Below are 18,809 nucleotides of genomic sequence, written 5' to 3' on the forward strand. Positions count from 1 at the left end.
TATACACTATGCCATATCACCAAAGCTGGCTATCTGTAACTAGGTAGAGGCATGTAAAATGACTAAACTGCTTACAAATCCTTTATGCAGTGCACATATTATTCTAGTTTCGTAATTTCTCGATAATACATTTCAAAATTGTATCAATGGATAAAAGACTCAGACCTTTTCCTTTCAAAAGAAGAATGAGGCAACATTGTGCAGTCACCCATAATATTTGATGTTTCTTTAAAATTGTGCGCGGGACGGCATTGTAATAGATGTCTGATCTGAAAATTTCAGAAAAGATGATGCTTCGTTTTGCAGATGGTATTAAGTTTTTGATAGACTTACTCTGGAATCACATGCATCCTATTTACCATTTTGAATAAAGAGCTTTGCAGTGTAATTGAAGGGATACCTCCAGTGAGGAGTTCTGGAATTGCATGACAAGAATTTTTAAAAATTCTGATTGAAAAAAAACAGGAGGCATCAATTCCAATGATTAATTCATACCCGTACCCAGGTTTCCTGATGAATAGCAAATGTAGCCTTGAACTGAGACTTAAGATTATTACGAGAATAAGACAAATACGATTCTCAATATAAATTACAGCTGTAGCATAAAAATTGCAGTCCCAAACAATACTCTTTCATGGTTTAGAAATTCAAAGCAAGCAAAACAAGGGACTTTTTTTTGGCTTCCTTTCAACCTCAATACTTGAAACCATCTCTAGCCTGTCCATTCTCTTCAAGGTCAAATACAAATAGAAGTTTGTCCATAGGATCGTTGCATTTTTTTTTACCTATTTGTATGCTGGGAACGGTGTCTTTCTGTTGATTGCACAGTGGACTAACTTCAAAGTGAAACCGTTGCTCTAGGTCACCTGCAAAACAAATAAATAATAGATTTGAAAAAAGACGGTGAATTCTAACCATTAAGAACAAAGAACAAAGAAAATTACAGCATAGGAACAGGCCCTTCGGCCCTCCAAGCCTGCACTGATCCTGATCTAAACCTGCCACCTATTTTGTAAAGATCTGTATCCCTTTGTTCCCTGCCTGTTCATGTATTCATACATCTTAAATGACACTGTTATTCCTGCCTCTGCCACTTCTGCTGGCAACGTGTTCCAGGTTCCCACCACCCTCTATGTAAAACACTTTCCACGCATATCTCCCCTAAACCTTTCCCCTCTCACTTTGAACTCATGACCCCTAGTAATTGAGTTCTGCTCTCTGGGAAAAAAAAACTTCTTGTTAACACCCTGTCCATACCTCTCTTGATTTTTTTAGACCTCAATCAGGTTCCCTCCATTTTTCTAATGATAATAATCCTAATCTATTCAACCTCTCTTCATAGCTGGCACCCTCCATGCCAGGCAACATCCTGGTGAACCTCCTTTGCACCCTCTCCAAAGCATCCACATCCTTTTGGTAATGTGGCGACCAGAACTGTACACAGTATTCCAAATGCGGCTGAACAAATCCCTATACAATTGAACATGACCTGCCAACTCTTGTAAGTGAAAGTGAGGACTGCAGATACTGGAGGTTAGAGTTGAGAGTCTGGTGCTGGAAAAGTACAGCAACTCAGGCAGCATCCAAGAAGCAGGAGAATTGATGTTTCAGGTAAAAGCCCTTCATCAGGAATGAGGCTAGGAGATTGGGGGTGAAAAGATAAATGGGAGGGGGGGTGGGGCTGGGGGGAAGGTAGCTGAGAGTACGATAGGTGGATGGAGGAGAGGGTAATGGTGATAGGTTGGGGGGTGGAGAGGATGGCTGAGAAGGAAGATGGACAGATGGGACAAGTCATGAGGGCTGTGCTGAGCTAGAAGGTTAGAACTGGGGTAAGGTGGGGAAAGGGGAAATGAGGAAACTGGTGAAATCCACCCCTCAAACTGCAACAAGGACAGAACGTACCTGGTCTTCACCTTCCACCCCACCAACCTCCATACATATCGCATCATCCTCCACTATTTCTGCCACTTACAAACAGACCCTACCACTAGAGATATATTTCCCTCCTCACCCCTATCCACTTTCCATAACGGCTGACAGGATCATGCCCCCAAAAGGGTAAAAACAATGACTGCAGATGCTGGAAACCAGATTCTGGATTAGTGGTGCTGGAAGAGCACAGCAATTCAGGCAGCATCCGAGGACAGGCAAAATCGACGTTTCGGGCAAAAGCCCTTCATCAGGAATAAAGGCAGAGAGCCTGAAGCATGGAGAGATAAGCTAGAGGAGGGTGGGGGTGGGGAGAGAGTAGCATAGAGTACAATAGGTAGGTGGGGAAAGAGATGAAGGTGATAGGTCAGGGAAGAGAGGGTGGAGTGGATAGGTGGAAAAGGAGCTGGGCAGGTCGGACAAGTCCGGACAGGTCGAGTTACTGGAGGTTAGAAACTAGGATGAGGTGGGGGAAGGGGAAATGAGGAAACTGTTGAAATCCACATTGATGCCCTGGGGTTGAAGTGTTCCGAGGCGGAAGATGAGGCGTTCTTCCTCCAGGCGTCTGGTGGTGAGGGAGCGGCGGTGGAGGAGGCCCAGCACCTCCATATCCTCGGCAGAGTGGGAGGGGGAGTTGAAATGTTGAGCCACTGGGCGATTTGGTTGATTGATGCGGGTGTCTCTGAGATGTTCCCTAAAGCGCTCTGCTAGGAGGCGTCCAGTCTCCCCAATGTAGAGGAGACCGCATCGGGAGCAACGGATACAATAGATGATATTAGTGGATGTGCAGGTAAAACTTTGATGGATGTGGAAGGCTCCTTTAGGGCCTTGGGATGGAGGTGAGGGAGGAGGTGTGGGCACAGGTTTTACAGTTCCTGCGGTGGCAGGGGAAAGTGCCAGGATGGGAGGGTGGGTCGTAGGGGGGCGTGGACCTGACCAGGTAGTCACGGAGGGAACGGTCTTTGCGGAAGGCGGAGAGGGGTGGGGAGGGAAATATATCCCTGGTGGTGGGGTCTGTTTGGAGGTGGCGGAAATGTCGGCGGATGATTTGGTTTATGCGAAGGTTGGTAGGGTGGAAGGTGAGCACCAGGGGCGTTCTGTCCTTGTTGCGGTTGGAGGGGTTGGGTCTGAGGGCGGAGGTGGGGGATATGGATGAGATGCGTTGGAGGGCATCTTTAACCACGTGGGAAGGGAAATTGCGGTCTCTAAAGAAGGAGGCCATCTGGTGTGTTCTATGGTGGAACCGCTCCTCCTGGGAGCAGATACGGCAGAGGCGGAGGAATTGGGAATACGGGATGGCATTTTTGCAAGAGGTAGGGTGGGAAGAGGTGTAATCCAGGTAGCTGGGCCCCAGCTATGCCTGTCTCTTTGTTGGCTACGTAGAGCAGTTGATCTTCCGTAATTACACCGGCACCACTCCCCACCTCTTCCTCCGCTACATTGATGACTTCATTGGCGCCACCTCGTGCTCCCGCGAGGAGGTTGAGCAATTCATCAACTTCACCAACACATTCCACCCTGACCTTAAATTTACCTGGACCATCTCTGACACCTCCCTCCACTTCCTGGACCTCTCCATCTCCATCAGTGACAACCGACTTGAAACTGACATTTTCTACAAACCCACCGATTCCCACAGCTACCTGGATTACACCTCTTCCCACCCTACCTCTTGCAAAAATGCCATCTATGTGGATTTCACTAGGTTCCTCATTTCCCCTCCCCTACCTTATCCCAGCTCCAAACGTCCAGCTCAGCACCACCCTCATGACCTGTCCTCTTGTCCATCTTCCTTCCCACTTATCCCAGCTCCAGATTTCCAGCTCAGCACCACCCTCATGACCTGTCCTACCCGTCCATCTTCCTTCCCACTTATCCGCTCCACCCACCCCTCTGACCTATCACCATTACCTCCATCTCCAGCCACCTATCACACACCCGGCTACCTTGCCACAAGCCCCACCACCCTTCCATTTATCTCTCCATCCCTGAGACTCCCAGCCTCATTCCTGATGAAGGGTTTTGCCTGAAACGTTAATTTTCCTGCTCTTCGAATGCTGCCCAACCTGCTCTACTTTTCCAGCACCACATTCTCAACTGCAAACTCTTGTACTCAATACCCTGTCCAATGAAGGAAAGCATGCTGTATGTCTTCTTGACCTCTTTACTGACCTGCGTTACCACTTTCAGAGAACAATGGACCTGAACACCCAGATCTCTCAGTATGTCAATTTTCCCCAGGACTTTTCCATTTACTGTATAGTTCATTCTTGAATTGTGTCTTCAAAAATACATTTGCCTAGATTGAACTCCATCTGCCATTTCCCTTCTCATCTCTCAAATATCTATATTTTGCTGTATTCTCTGACAGTCCCCTTCACTATCTGCTACTCCACCAATTGTGGTGTCATCTGCAAACTTGCTAATCAGGCAACTAATACCTTCCTCCAAATAATTTATATATATTACAAACAACAGTGGACCCAGAAAGGATCCCTGTGGTCACAGGTCTCCATTTTGAGAAACTCCCTTCCATTACTATTCTGTCTCCTGTTGCCCAGCCAGTTCTCTATCCATCTAGCTGGAATACCCTGCACCCCGTGTGTGTTTGCCCTCTCCATCAACCTACCATGGAGAACCTTATCAAATGCCTTACTAAAGTCCACGTATATGATGTCTACTGCCCTTCCCCATCATTCAATTTTGTCACCTCCTTAATGAATTCTATTAGGTTTGTAAGACATGGCCTTCTCCATACAAAACCACGCTTCCATGACTGATAAGCCCATTTTCTTCCAAATGGGAATAGATTCTATCCCTCAGTATCTTCTCCAGCAGCTTTTCTACCATCAACGTCAGACTCACCAGTCTACAATTACCTGGAGTATTCCTGTACACTTCTTAAACAAGGAATTAACATTAGCAATTCTCCAGTCCTCTGGGACGTCACCCGTGCTCAAGGATGCTGCAAAGATATCTGTTAAAGCCTCAGCTATTTTCTGTCTCACTTCCCTCAGTAACCTGGGGTAGATTGCATCTGGTCCTGGGGACTTGTCTAACTTAATGAATTTTAGAATACTCAAAACTTCCTCCCTCCTTATGCCAACTTGACCGAGAGTACTCAAAGATCTATCCCTAACCTCAACATCCGTCATGTCCCTCTCCTGGGTGAATACCGATGAGAAGTACTCGTTAAAATCTCACCCATTTTCTCTGACTCCATGCATAACTTTCCTCCTTTGTCCTTGAGTGGGCCAACCCTTTCTCTAGTTACCCTCTTGCTCCTTATACATGAAAAAAAAAGGCTTTGAGATTTTCCTTAACCCTGTTTGTTAAAGATATTTCATGACCACTTTTAGCCCTCATAATTCCTCATTTCAGATTGGTCCTACATTCCTGATATTCTCCCAAAGCTTCGTCTGCCTTCAGTAGCCTAGACCTTATGTACGAATCCTTTTTCGTTTTAGCTCGTCTCACAATTTCACCTGTCATCCATGGTTCCTTGCTATTTCAATCCCTCATTTTCACAGGAACATACCTCTCCTGAACCCTAATCAGCCTGTCTTTAAAAGTATCCCACCTATTGAATGTGGATTTCCCTTTAAACAGCTGCTCCCAATCTACATTCCCCAGCTGGGCGGCACAGCTTTGGGCGGCACGGTGGCACAGTGGTTAGCACTGCTGCCTCATAGCACCAGAGACCCGGGTTCAATTCCTGCCTCAGGCGACTGACTGTGTGGAGTTTGCACATTCTCCCTGTGTCTGCGTGGGTTTCCTTCGGGTGCTCCGGTTTCTTCCCACAGTCCAAAGATGTGCAGGTCAGGTGAATTGGCCATGCTAAATTGCTCGTAGTGTTAGGTGAAGGGGTAAATGTAGGGGTATGGGTGGATTGCGCTTTGGCGGGGCGGTGTGGACTTGTTGGGCCGAAGGGCCTGTTTCCACACTGTAATGTAATCTAATCTAAGCTCCTGCCGAAGTTTGGTATAGTCGGCCTTCCCCCAGTTTAGCACTCTTCCTTTAGGGCCACTCCCATCTTTGTCCATGAGTATTCTAAAACTTATGGAATTTTGATAACTATTCCCAAAGTAATCCCCTACTAAAACATCAACCACCTGGCCGGCCTCATTCCCCAACACCAAGTCCAGTATGGCCCTTTCCCGAGTTGGACTATTTACATGCTGCTCTAGAAAACCCCATTAGAAACATTTAAGGGTGGTCATGCAGAGGTGTGGAATAGAATCTTGCAGTGATCACTGATTTTAAATCATCTTAGTTTTTATGCTTGGTTACTGAGCTAAGAATCAGTGGGAAAGAAAAAGATAAATTAATTTTAGACATCTATTTCTGACAGCATCGACAATCCTTGCTGATCCACAAATTGAAAGATTCTCGACTTTCTGAGTGAAGAGATTTTTCCTCATGTCACTACTTAATGATTGACCTATTGTGAGGCAGTGTCACATTCACCATTCCATTCCTCCCCTGTTCTGGAATCTTCAACTAGGGAAAACTTCTCAATGTCTTCCACGTCAACCCTAATCAGTCTTTTATGTTGCCGTAAGATCATCCTTCACTCTTCTATTTATACATACTAAAATTGTTCAAATTAGGTTAGTTTGTCCACAAAGTCTCTGGCCTTCTCCAACGTGTTAAAGAAATGTATGGATCCATCTAAGGTGAACCGAAGCACTGCTGGATTTCTCAGGGAGCACCGAATCCCAAGATCCCTCAGTCTTCTCTTAACACACGTTTGTAAGCTTTTCATTTCTGGATCACCACTGCTGAGAAGTTCTGAAAGAACATGATCTTAGAGCCCTCATAAAATAGGGCCTTCGGATTCTTCCCCTAGACTCTGGAAACCTCCATAACTCTCTCCTTATCCCGGTAATGATGGAACCCCACCAGGAGAGGATGAGGACGTTGACCCAGACCCGATCTCCGCGTTGCGACCTGGTGAGCCCTCGGTATCTTCAATCCTCTCATGCCAGCCTCCAAGTCAAGGAATTTCGGCAGCCAGTCCTCAACAAATTCCGCATGCCGCTCACCTTCCTTAACCTCGGGCAGACCGATGATCGAATGTTTTTTCTCCTGCCTCTGTTCTCAAGATCATCCACTTGGTCATGAAACTTACAGACCTGCATCTTCAGGGCTTGGATCCTATCCTTGGATGAACTGGTATCAGCTTCCACCACTGTGACCCTGTGCTCCACCTCATCCGTCCTCTTCTCCAGGTCTCTCAGCTGCTGCTCATGTTTCTGCAGCATGAGCGAGACTGGAGCCAGCTTCTCTTCAATCTGTTTCCACAGCATCACCAAGATTGAGAGCTCGTTCACCAGGGCCTGGGAAGTAATCAGCTCCAAGGTTGCTGCAGGCTGAATTGCAGACCCCTGGCCTCGGATGCTCCTTCTCCCTTTTTCGGCATCTCTGGACGGTTGGAAACAGAGGTAATTTTTAGAAGTTTCTTGGGATTCCACGATCTTTCCGGAGTCCTGAGATATCGCAATGGCCTGGGTTGGGCGGGTTAAAGATTTGTCCTGCTTGTGTTGCGATGCGGAGCTCTGCACTGCGATCTTCTCAGATCGCCGTCATCTTGGATCCCCCCACCCTTCACTCTTCTAAACTTGAATATTGCCTCAAATAGATGCTGCCTCTCATCCTCAAACCTCGGATTCCAGAAACCAATCTAGTGAACAACTGTTGTACCATTTCCAAGGCAAATATATTCCTTCTCAGATACGGAGACGAAAACTACACACACTGCACCGGGATGGTCTCACTAAAGTCCTATACATTTAAAATAAATTAAATCACATAATGTGGGCCATGCTGGCTAGGCCACAATTATTGCCCATCCTTACTTGGCCTTGAGAAGGTGGAGCTGAAAATGTGTTGCTGGAAAAGCGCAGCAGGTCAGGCAGCATCCAAGGAACAGGAGAATCGACATTTCGGGCATAAGCCCTTCTTCAGGTCCTGAAGAAGGGCTTATGCCTGAAACGTCGATTCTCCTGTTCCTTGGATGCTGCCTGACCTGCTGCGCTTTTCCAGCAACACATTTTCAGCTCTGATCTCCAGTATCTGCAGCCCTCACTTTCTCTCTTGAGAAGGTGGAGGGGTGGTGAGCTGATTTCTTGAACCTCTGCAGTCCATGCAATTTAGCTACATCCACAGTGCTGTTTTTCAGCGGCAGCAGCAACTCTAAGGGCAGGAGCTTGCACCAGGGGCCTGCCGGGAGCGGTGAGTCACTGATTCGTGCTTTTAAATTTGAAGTCAGAGAGCAGAGGTTTCTGGGAGAGGAGGGATTTCTTATTTTTATTTCTATCCTGCTATATAAGTCAGTGGCCTCTTAACCGGAGACCCTACCTTTGTAGGGCCTCCTGACACAGTATGTCGAAGGGCCGACAAGAGGGAGGCCACACTGGACCTGGTGCTTGGTAATGAACCAGACCAGGTGTTTGATTTAGTTGTAGGTGAGTACTTTGGAGAGAGTGACCATAATTCAGTTACGTTTAGTTTAATGATGGAAAGGGATAGGTACACGCCACAAATCAAGAGTTAACGATGGGGCAAGGGCAATTATAATGCGATTAGCCAAGAATTAGGATGCATAGAATGAGGTAGCAAAATGCAGGGGTTGCAGATAATTAAAATCCTTGGGGGGAGGTTTGCTAGTGCTCTTGGGGGGGGTTTAAACTAACTCTGCAGGGGTATGGGAACCCAGATTGTAGCTTCAGGGTGCAGGGCCTGGAGTGTAGGGAGGTTAGGAACATGGCATCAATTTCAAAGGAGGGTGCCTGTAAACAGGAAAGTGGCTTGAAGTGTGTATACTTCAATGCAAGAAGTATACGAAATAAGGTAGGTGAACTTGCAGCGTGGGTTGGTACCTGGGACTTTGATGTTGTGGCTATTACGGAGACATGGCTAGAACAGGGACAGGATTGGCTGTTGCAGGTTCCAGGATTTAAATGTTTTAGTAGGGTCAGAGGTGGGGGTAAAAGAGGGGGAGGTGTGGCATTGCTTGTCAAAGATAGTATTACAGTGGTGGAAAGGACGATGGATGAGGACTTGCCATCTGAGGTAGTTTGGGCTGAGGTTAGGAATAGGAAAGGTGAGGTCACCCTGTTAGGAGTCTTTTACAGGCCTCCTAATAGTCCTAGAATCATTGAAGAAAGGATAGGGAAGGTGATTCAGGAGATGAGTGACAGTAATAGGGTGGTTATTATGGGGGACTTTAACTTTCCTGATATTGATTGGGAAAGCTATAGCTCAAGTTCGTTAGATGGGTCAGTGTTTGTTCAATGTGTGCAGGAGAGTTTCCTGACACAATATGTAGACAGGCCAACAAGAGGTGAGGCCATACTGGATTTGGTTCTGGGTAACGAACCAGGCCAGGTGTTAGAATTAGAGGTAGGTGAGCACTTTGGGGATAGTGACCATAATTCGGTGATTTTTACACTCGTGATGGAGAGGGATAAGTGTGTACTACAGGGCAAGAGTTATAGCTGGGGTCAGGGAAATTATGATGCGGTGAGGCATGACTTAGGATGTGTGGCTTGGAAAAGTAGACTCCAAGGCAAGAGTGTAAATGATATGTGGAGCTTGTTCAAGGAGCAACTATTGAGTGTCCTTGATAATTATGTACCTGTCAGGCAGGGAGGAAAGGGTCGTGCGAGGGAGCCGTGGTTTAATAAGGAATTGGAATCCCTTGTTAAATGGAAGAGGGCGGCCTATCTCAAGATGAGACGTGAAGGTTCAATTGGGGTGATTGAGAGTTATAGGGTAGCCAGGAAGGACCTGAAGAGAGAGCTAAGAGCAGCAAGGAGGGGACATGAAAGGTCCTTAGTCGGTAGGATTAGGGAAAACCCTAAGGCTTTCTATAGGTATGTTAGGAATAAAAGAATGACTAGGGTAGGAATAGGTCCAGTCAAGGATAGTAGTGGGAAGTTGCGTGTGGAGGCGGAAGAGATTGGGGAGACACTGAATGAATACTTTTCTTCAGTATTTACTCAGGAACAGGGCATTGTCGTCGATGTGAATACTGAGTCACAAATAAGTAGAATGGATGGCTTTGAGTATGTAGAGAAGAGGTGTTGGAAATCCTGGAAAAGGTGAAAATAGATAAGTCCCCTGGGCCTGATGGCATTTATCCTAGGATTCTCTGGGAAGCAAGGGAGGAGATTGCAGAGCCATTGGCCTTGATTTTTATGTCCTCTTTGTCTACAGGAGTAGTGCCAGAAGACTGGAGGATAGCAAATGTGGTTCCCTTGTTCAAAAAGGGGAGTAGGGATAACCCTAGTAACTATAGGCCGGTGAGTCTCACTTCTGTTGTGGGCAAAGTCTTAGAGAGAATTGTAAGGGATAGGATTTATGCACATCAGGATAGGAATAATGTGATCAAGGACAGTCAGCATGGTTTTGTGAAGGGCAGGTCGTGCCTCACAAACTTTATTGAATTCTTTGAAAAGGTGACGAAGGAGGTTGATGAGGGGAAAGCGGTAGATGTGGTATATATGGATTTTAGTAAGGCGTTTGATAAGGTTCCCCATGGTAGGCTACTGCAGAAAATACGGAGATATGGCATTGAGGGTGAGTTGGAGGTTTGGATTAGGAATTGGCTGGATGGAAGAAGACAGAGGGTAGTAGTTGATGGCAAAGTTTCTTCATGGAGTGCCGTCACTAGCGGTGTTCCGCAAGGATCTGTTTTGGGACCATTGCTGTTTGTCATTTTTATAAATGACCTGGAAGAGGGGTTAGAAGGTTGGGTGAGCAAGTTTGCGGATGATACGAAAGTCGGAGGAGTTGTTGACAGTGAGGAAGGATGTGGCAGGTTACAGCAGGATATAGAGAAGCTGCAGAGCTGGGCAGAAAGGTGGCAAATGGAATTCAATGTAGCTAAGTGTGAGGTGATTCACTTTGGGAAGAATAACAAAAAGATGGGGTACTGGGCTAATGGTCGGATACTTGGCAGTGTGGATGAGCAGAGGGATCTTGGTGTCCATGTACACAGATCTCTGAAAGTTGCCACCCAGGTAAATAGTGCGGTGAGGAAGGCATATGGCGTACTGGCTTTTATTGGTAGAGGAATTGAGTTCCGGAGTCCTGAGGTCATGATGCAGTTGTATAAGACTCTGGTGCGGCCGCATCTGGAATACTGTGTGCAGTTTTGGTCGCCATACTATAGGAAGGATGTGGAGGCACTGGAACGGGTGCAGAGGAGGTTTACCAGGATGTTGCCTGGTATGGAAGGAAGATCGTATGAGGAAAGACTGAGACACTTGGGGCTGTTTTCATTAGAGAAAAGAAGGTTTAGGGGTGACTTGATTGAGGTGTACAAGATGATTAGGGGGTTAGATAGGGTTGACAGTGTGAACCTTTTCCCGCGTATGGAGTCGGGTATTACAAGGGGGCATAGCTTTAAATTAAGGGGGGGGGGGTAGATATAGGACTGAAGTTAGGGGTAGGTTCTTCACTCAGCGAGTCGTAAGTTCATGGAATGCCCTGCCACTAGCAGTGGTGGACTCTCCCTCTATATGGGCATTTAAGCGGGCATTGGATAGGTATATGGAGGATAGTGGGTTAGTATAGGTTAGGTGGGCTTGGATCGGCGCAACATCGAGGGCCAAAGGGCCTGTACTGCGCTGTATTCTTCTATGTTCTAAAATGTGGAGCTGGTTGAAGGAACCGATATTGCGTGTCCTTGATAGGTATGTCCCTGTCAGTCAGGGAGGAAGTGATAAGGTGAGGGAACCATGGTTTACAGCAGAAATTGCATCTCTTGTTAAGAAGAAGAAAGAGGCTTATGTGTTGATGAGGCAAGATGGTACAGATGAGGCGATGAAGAGTTACAGATCAGCTAGGAAGGATTTAAAGAGAGAGTTAAGAAGAGCAAAGAGAGGACACGAGCAGCCTTTAGCAAATACCATAAAGGAGAACCCTAAAGCATGAGGAATAAAAGGATGATTAGGGTAGGAATAGGGCCAGTCAAAGATGTGGTAGACATGGACTTCAATAAAGCCTTTGATAAGGTTCCACATGGTAGGCTGATGGAGAAAATGCAGAGGCATGGAATTGAGGGTGATTTAGCAGTTTGGATTAGAAACTGGCTTTCTGAAAGAAGGCAGCGAGTGGTGGTTGATGGAAAGTATTCAGTCTGGAGTCCAGTTACTAGTGGTGTGCCACAAGGATCTGTTTTGGGACCACTGCTGTTTGTCATTTTTATAAATGACTTAGACCCAGGCATAGGTGGATGGACTAGTAAATTTGCAGACGACACTAAAGTCGGTGGAGTAGTGGACAGTTTGGAAGAATGTTACAGGTTGCAGGGGGACTTGGATAAACTGCAGAATTGGGCTGAGAGGTGGCAAATGGAGTTCAATGCAGCTAAATGTGAGGTAATGCACTTTGGGAAGAATAACAGGAAGGCAGAGTACTGGGTCAATGGAAAGATTCTTGGTAGTGTGGATGTGCAGAGGGATCTTGGAGTCCATGTGCATAGATCCCTGAAAGTTGCCACCCAGGTGGATAGTGCTGTTAAGAAGGCATACGGTGTGTTAGGTTTCATTGGTAGAGAGATTGAGTTCCAGAACCGCAATATCATGCAGCAACTATACAAAACGCTGATGCGGCCACACTTGGAATATTGTGTACAGTTCTGGTCGCCCCATTACAGGAAGGATGTGGAAGCATTAGAAAAGGTGCAGAGGAGATTTACCAGGACGTTGCCTAGTCTGGAGGGAAGGTCGTATGAGGAAAGGCTGAGAGACTTGGGTCTGTTATCATTGGAAAGAAGGCTAAGGGGCGATTTGATAGAGACATACAAAATGATCAGAGTATCAGATAGGGTAAACAGTAAAGACGTTTTCCTAGGATGATGATGTCAGCTTGTATGAGAGGGCATAACTACAAATTGAGGGGTGATAGATTTAAGACAGATGTCAGACGCAGGTTCTTTACACAGAGAGTGGTAAGGGTGTGGAATGCACTACCTGCTAATGTAGTCAACTCAGCCACATTAGGGAGATTTAAACAATCCTTAGATAAGCAATGGATGATTTTGGGATAGTGTAGGGGGACGAGCTGAGAATAGTTCACAAGTCAGCGCAACAAGAAGGGCTGAAGGGCCTGTTCTGCGCTGTATTGTTCTATGTTCTATGTTAGAAAGACAGTTTCAGGATTTGGACCCAGCAACAATGATATGGCTCCAAGTCAGAGGATGGGTGAGAGAGACTTGCAGGAAGTGGCGTTCCCATGCATCTGCTGCTTTTGTCCTTCCAGGCAGGACAGGTTGTAGGTTTGGAAGGTAAAGTCATAGGTACCCTGTTGAGATGCGGCAGGGCATCTTGTAAATGGTATACTCAAAGGTCACTGTGAGTCAGTGTGAAAGGAGTGAATGTTGACAGTGGTGGCAGTCAAGTGGCCTACTTTGTCCTAGATTGTTTTATTAGGGCTCCTTAATGCAACTCTGGCTCAAATGCTGCCTTTACCTCATTCTCACTTCCCTTCTGGAGCCCAGCTGTTTTGTTCTTGTTTGAAGCAAGGCTGTTATGAGGTCAGGAGGTGAGGGGCCCTGGCACAACCTGAACTGAGCATCAGTGAGCAGAGTATTTCTGAGTAAGTGCCACTTGATAGCGTCTCCTTGTAGATGAATCCAATTATGCTGCTGCTAATGGGCCACAGCACCTCAAGGTTGTCTTGGTTTTGAGTGGCTTAATCTGTTTGAAATGTATGCTATTTAGCATGCTGATTGTGCCATGTAAGATGATGGAGTCTTGGTCTCCACAAGGACTGTGCAATGCTCATTCCTACCAGTACTGCCACAGACAACTGCATCTGCATCAGGAGACTGTAAGGTGAGGTCAAGTTATTTGTTCTCCATCATCTGTTGCTCTTCCAATTTAGCACTATGTCCTTTGCGACTTAGCCAGCTCGGTCAGTGGTGGTATTATCGAGCCACTCTTGGTGATGGCCACTGAATCCTTTGCCAACAGTACATTCTGTGGCCTTGCTACTCTCAGTGCTTCCTCCAAGTGGCATTCATAATGGAAGAGGACTGATTCACAAATCAAGTAGGAATGGTAGTTGGTAATTAGAAAGAAATTTCCTTGCCCATGTTTGACCTGATGCCATGAGATTGCATGTGCAAAGCCATCTGATTAAGAAAATAACCATTTCTTATGCAATTCCAGCATTTGCACAATGACTGATGTCAGACTAACTGACCTGTAGTTCCTTGCATATTCTTCATTCAATTTTGAATAGCCATTAGTGCAATTGCTGTTCTAGAATCAAGGAAATTTTGGAAAATCAGAAACAGAGCAACAACTGGTAAGATAGAGGTAAAGTCAACATTGAGATGGGGCTGGAGGAAGATAGCAGAGTGCTAGGCCTTCTCCATCGCTGGTCCCTCACCAACCGACACCTGGAGGAAGAACGCCTCATCTTCTGCCTTGGGATGCTCCAACCCCATGGCATCAATGTGGATTTCACCAGTTTTTTCATTTCACCTCTCCCCACCTTATCCCAGTTCAAATCTTTCAGCTCAGCACCGCCCTCATGACCTTCCCACCTGTCCATCGTCCTTCCCACCTACCCACTCCACCCTCCCCTCCGACCTATTACCTTTACCCCCACATCCATTCACCTATTGTACTCAGCTACCTTCGCCCCAGCCCCACCTCTCTCCCATTTATCTCTCCACTCCTGAAGCTCCCAGCCTCATTCCTGATGAAGGGCCTTTGCCCAAAACGTCAAATTTCCTGCTCCTCAGATGCTGCCTGACCTGCTGTGCTTTTCCAGAACCACACTCTCGACTGTAAAGCAGACCATGAAACTGCTCTTTCATCAGATGACTGATGACCCATGCCATTGGCTTGACTCTGCATTATAGAGCCATCCAGCCAACTGAGCCAACCAACCCCATTGTGACCACTATCTCTGAAGCAATTTATTTAGAAACCTGGAATATAGGCCATGATGTCTTGTGAAATTGTTCAGTTTTAGGATGGGAATTTTCTCTGATACTTCTACTCTGCTAATAGATTAGATTAGATTAGATTAGATTAGATTACAGTGTGGAAACAGGCCCTTCGGCCCAACAAGTCCACACCGACCCGCCGAAGCGAAATCCACCCATACCCCTACATTTACCCCTTACCTAACACTACGGGCAATTTAGTATGGCCAATTCACCTAACCCTGCACATCTTTGGACTGTGGGAGGAAACCGGAGCACCCGGAGGAAACCCACGCAGACACGGGGAGAACGTGCAAACTCCACACAGTCAGTCGCCTGAGGCGGGAATTGAACCCGGGTCTCTGGCGCTGTGAGGCAGCAGTGCTAACCACTGTGCCACCGTGCCGCCCACTAATGATTGACTCTTTCAGTTCTTTGGTTACTTTCTATTTCTACTGTGTAATTTGTGACCACTACTCTGAAAACACAAGATATTTGTTCAGCACTTCTGCTATTTTCTTATTCCACAGATAATTTCTTGTCAATGCTTACTTTAATCATTCTCCTTCTTAAAACTCAAACTTTTTGAAACCTGGTTTTAAGTTCCTTGCTCATTTAATCGGAATATTCTATTTATTTTATTATGATGCCTATTTTCTTTCTTATTCTATATTTTTCCCCTTTAAATCAACTTTTTGGCTGCTCTTTGCTGTTTCTAAACATTCCTAATCTCAAGATTATTTACAGTCCTTTGCAACATTGTAATTCTCTTCTTTTAGAACCATAACAAAGTTACAGCACAGGAAGAGGCCATTTGATCCATCATATCAGCACAACTGAAGAGAATTAGCTGCCCGTTCTTTCCAGTACCTGATCTGCAGCCTTGCGGGTTACAGCACTTTACATGCAGATCCCAGGTTGCTTTTGAATGAATTGAGGGTTTCCACTGCAATCACAAACTGGGCAGTGAATTTCAGACATTCACCACTCTCTGGATGAAAATATCTTTCACTATGTCCCCTTTAATCCTTCTCCCAGTCACATTAGATAGGGAATCTCCTGGTAATGACCTCTCTGTTCAGGGAAACAGGTCTTCCCTGTTTACCCTTCCAAGCCCTTCATTATTGTGTACACCACTGAGTAACCCCTGAGCCTCTGCTGTTCGAAGGACAAAAACCATAATCTATACAATCTTTGCAACAATTATGCCCTTCCTATAAATGTGGTGACCAGAATTATGCACAATATTCTGGTTGCAGTCTAATCAGTGTCTTATATAAGTCTGCATACCTGCTCTTTTATTCAAGATCTTGCCTAATGAAGAAAAGCATCTCACATGGTTTCTATACAACTTTACCGTACCATCTTCAAGGGCCTATGGATAAAGTCTTCTAATCCATATGCAGATTTTTCTTGTTGAGTTTTTATTTTTAATGGAATGCTTTTACTGAACATTTTGAACTGTTTCCTTAAATGTTTCCCATGGTTTACTGCCATAAGTTTTAGTCTATTTATCCAAGCAACCTTAGCAAGTCCTCATACTCCAATAATTGGCTTTAAGTTTAAGATTCTTGGTAATGACCATAAAGCCTTAAGATGTAAGAGCAGAAGTGGGCCATTCAGCCCATTGAGTCTGCTCTGCCATTCAATATGATCAGGGTTGATATTCCTCAACTCCTTTGCTCAGAGAGTAGTAGGGACATGGAATGCCCTGTCTGCAAGAATAGTAGACTCGCCAACTTTAAGGGCATTTAAATGGTCATTGGATAAACATATGGATGAAAATAGAATAGTGTAGGATAGATGGGCTTCAGATTGGTTATACATGTTGGCGCAACATTGAAGGCCGTATTGCGCTGTAATGTTCTATATTCTGTGTTCCACTTTTCTGTCTTTTCTCTATAATTCTTGATTCCCTTATGGATTAAAAATATGTCTCGCTCAGTCTTTAATATATTTAATGGCCCAGTGTTGGCATCCCTCTACAGTGGCTCAGTGGTTAGTACTGCTGCCTCACAGCACCAGGGACGTGGGTTCAATTCCAGCCTTGGGTGACTGTGTGGGTTTCTTCCAAGTGCTCCAGTTTCCTCCCACAATCCAAAGATGTACAGGTCAGGTGAATTGACTATGCTAAATTGTCCATATTGTTCAGGGATGTGTAGATTAAGTGCATTAGTTAGGGATAAGTACAGAGTAAGGGAATGGGTCTGGGTGGGTTACTCTTCAGAGGGTTGTTGTGGGTGCCTGTTTTCACACTATATGGATTCTATGATTCTAAAGAATTCCACATTTTCAGTACCTTCTGAAAGAAAAAATCTTTTCTGTCTTAAATGAGAAGAAACCTTTACTTTGAGATAATGCCCTCTGGTCCTAGACTTCCTCACAAGGTGAAACGATCTTTCCAAATTTACCCTGCCAAACCCCTTAAGAATTTTGTACGTTTCAATAATGATCTTTCAAAACGATCAAGACTTGTGCGGGAAGACTGGAGTATGTAAGTTTAAAACTAAACATGGAATTCAATTATATTATGATCACTTTATGCCAGATGATCTTTTATAATGAAACTATTAATTAAATCTACCTTACTGCATGGAACAAGATGTAAAGTGACTTTTTCTCCACTTTGTTTCACAAAATATTGTGCCAGGAAACTGCTGTGGAAGTTTTCAACAGATACACTTTCAGACTATCTTTGATTTGCCTAGTCTACATGAAGCCTGTGAACTCTATGAATATTGTATTGCCTTGGTTACAAACTCCAATAATTTCCTGACCAATGGTACAACTATTGTTAGGAGGCCTATAAACTACTCCAACTATTGTTTTCTAATGCTGATTTCCATCCATACTGATTCTACTTCATCATCTCCTCAGTCAAATCATTTCTCATTGCAGTCCTTATGTTACCTTTTGCTATCAAGGCTATTTGTTTTCCATTTACAACCTTCTGTCTTTTGACAATGTGTGTATCCTGGAATATTTATTTCCTATCTGGCCAGGGATGGGAATGAAGGCAGGCAGACACAGAATTTTACATCACCAGCTTGCATGTTAGTTCCCTGGTCCCATTCACCTTTGGGCCATTTTTCCAGAGGGGCGTTTGGGCAGAGTTACATATGCAGCCATTCAAGTTTATTAAAGGCTATCTAAGCAAGATCTACCTGCAGTTGATCTCTAGGGAACAGTCAGTGCTGTTGCCTGGAGGTGATCTCTTGGTGGTGGAATGGGAGAGGGTGGGAACAAGCACTTCAGGAAGTACTTACACCATCCACCCCAAATCCTGCCTGGATTCAGCACAGGCATGCAGGCTGCCATGTATGTTTCTACCTGCATGCACATAGATGCACTCCACTACTATTGCCACAATCAATCCCGGGGGGAATTTTCTTACAAAGGCCAAATTTATTTTAAGAAGTTGTAGAGAGGGCACTTCATTTATCTGAATGGGCATCCTGCTGCAGGAGCTTTCAAACTGAAAGGTCTTAAAGAACCCTTCTGCTGTTCTTAATTTGACAATCAAGCTATCTTAATTGGCTATCATTGGCCAGTTCAGGGAAATATCACAGATGAGTGACTGGCTTCCACAAAGTGCATACTTCTGATCCCCACTTCAGCCTGAAGGTGGGGTGCTGAGAGCTGCTGGAAATCCTACACCAACTCTCTGTAATAGCAATTGGATCTAAACAATTTCCCTTTAAAATTCTACAAGTTCATTTATCTCGTGACAAATGCTTTGTGTTTTTTTAAACTGCTATTCTCAGTTCATATATCAAACGATGAGTGATTGTATGATCAAATAGGCTAGAAATATAATTCATATCTGTTTCCCAGAAACTCAGCGCCAGTATGTAGGTGAAACACAAGTGACATTATCAGTAATGCTTTGAGTTTCACCCAGCTGGACAAAAGTCAATTATGATTCTTTTTG

General features: G+C 45.1%; 1 protein-coding gene across 3 annotated transcripts in view; it reads right to left on the minus strand.

The window, feature by feature from the left end:
* The window catches only part of LOC122547509 (3',5'-cyclic-AMP phosphodiesterase 7B-like), a 171,105-nt gene that overhangs the window by 3,984 nt on the left and 148,312 nt on the right, over positions 1 to 18,809 (minus strand). For all 3 annotated transcript variants that reach the window (XM_087981965.1, XM_043686129.2, XM_087981962.1), the window contains one exon: positions 786 to 866. In XM_087981965.1, coding sequence (XP_087838091.1) covers positions 786 to 866 — 81 coding nt within the window. The remainder of the gene's footprint in view (positions 1 to 785; positions 867 to 18,809) is intronic.

This window comes from Chiloscyllium plagiosum, unplaced genomic scaffold (genome assembly GCF_037043375.1).
Source record: "Chiloscyllium plagiosum isolate Xiang-an unplaced genomic scaffold, Cpla_swu_hap1 HiC_scaffold_3, whole genome shotgun sequence".
Classification (NCBI taxonomy): domain Eukaryota; kingdom Metazoa; phylum Chordata; class Chondrichthyes; order Orectolobiformes; family Hemiscylliidae; genus Chiloscyllium; species Chiloscyllium plagiosum.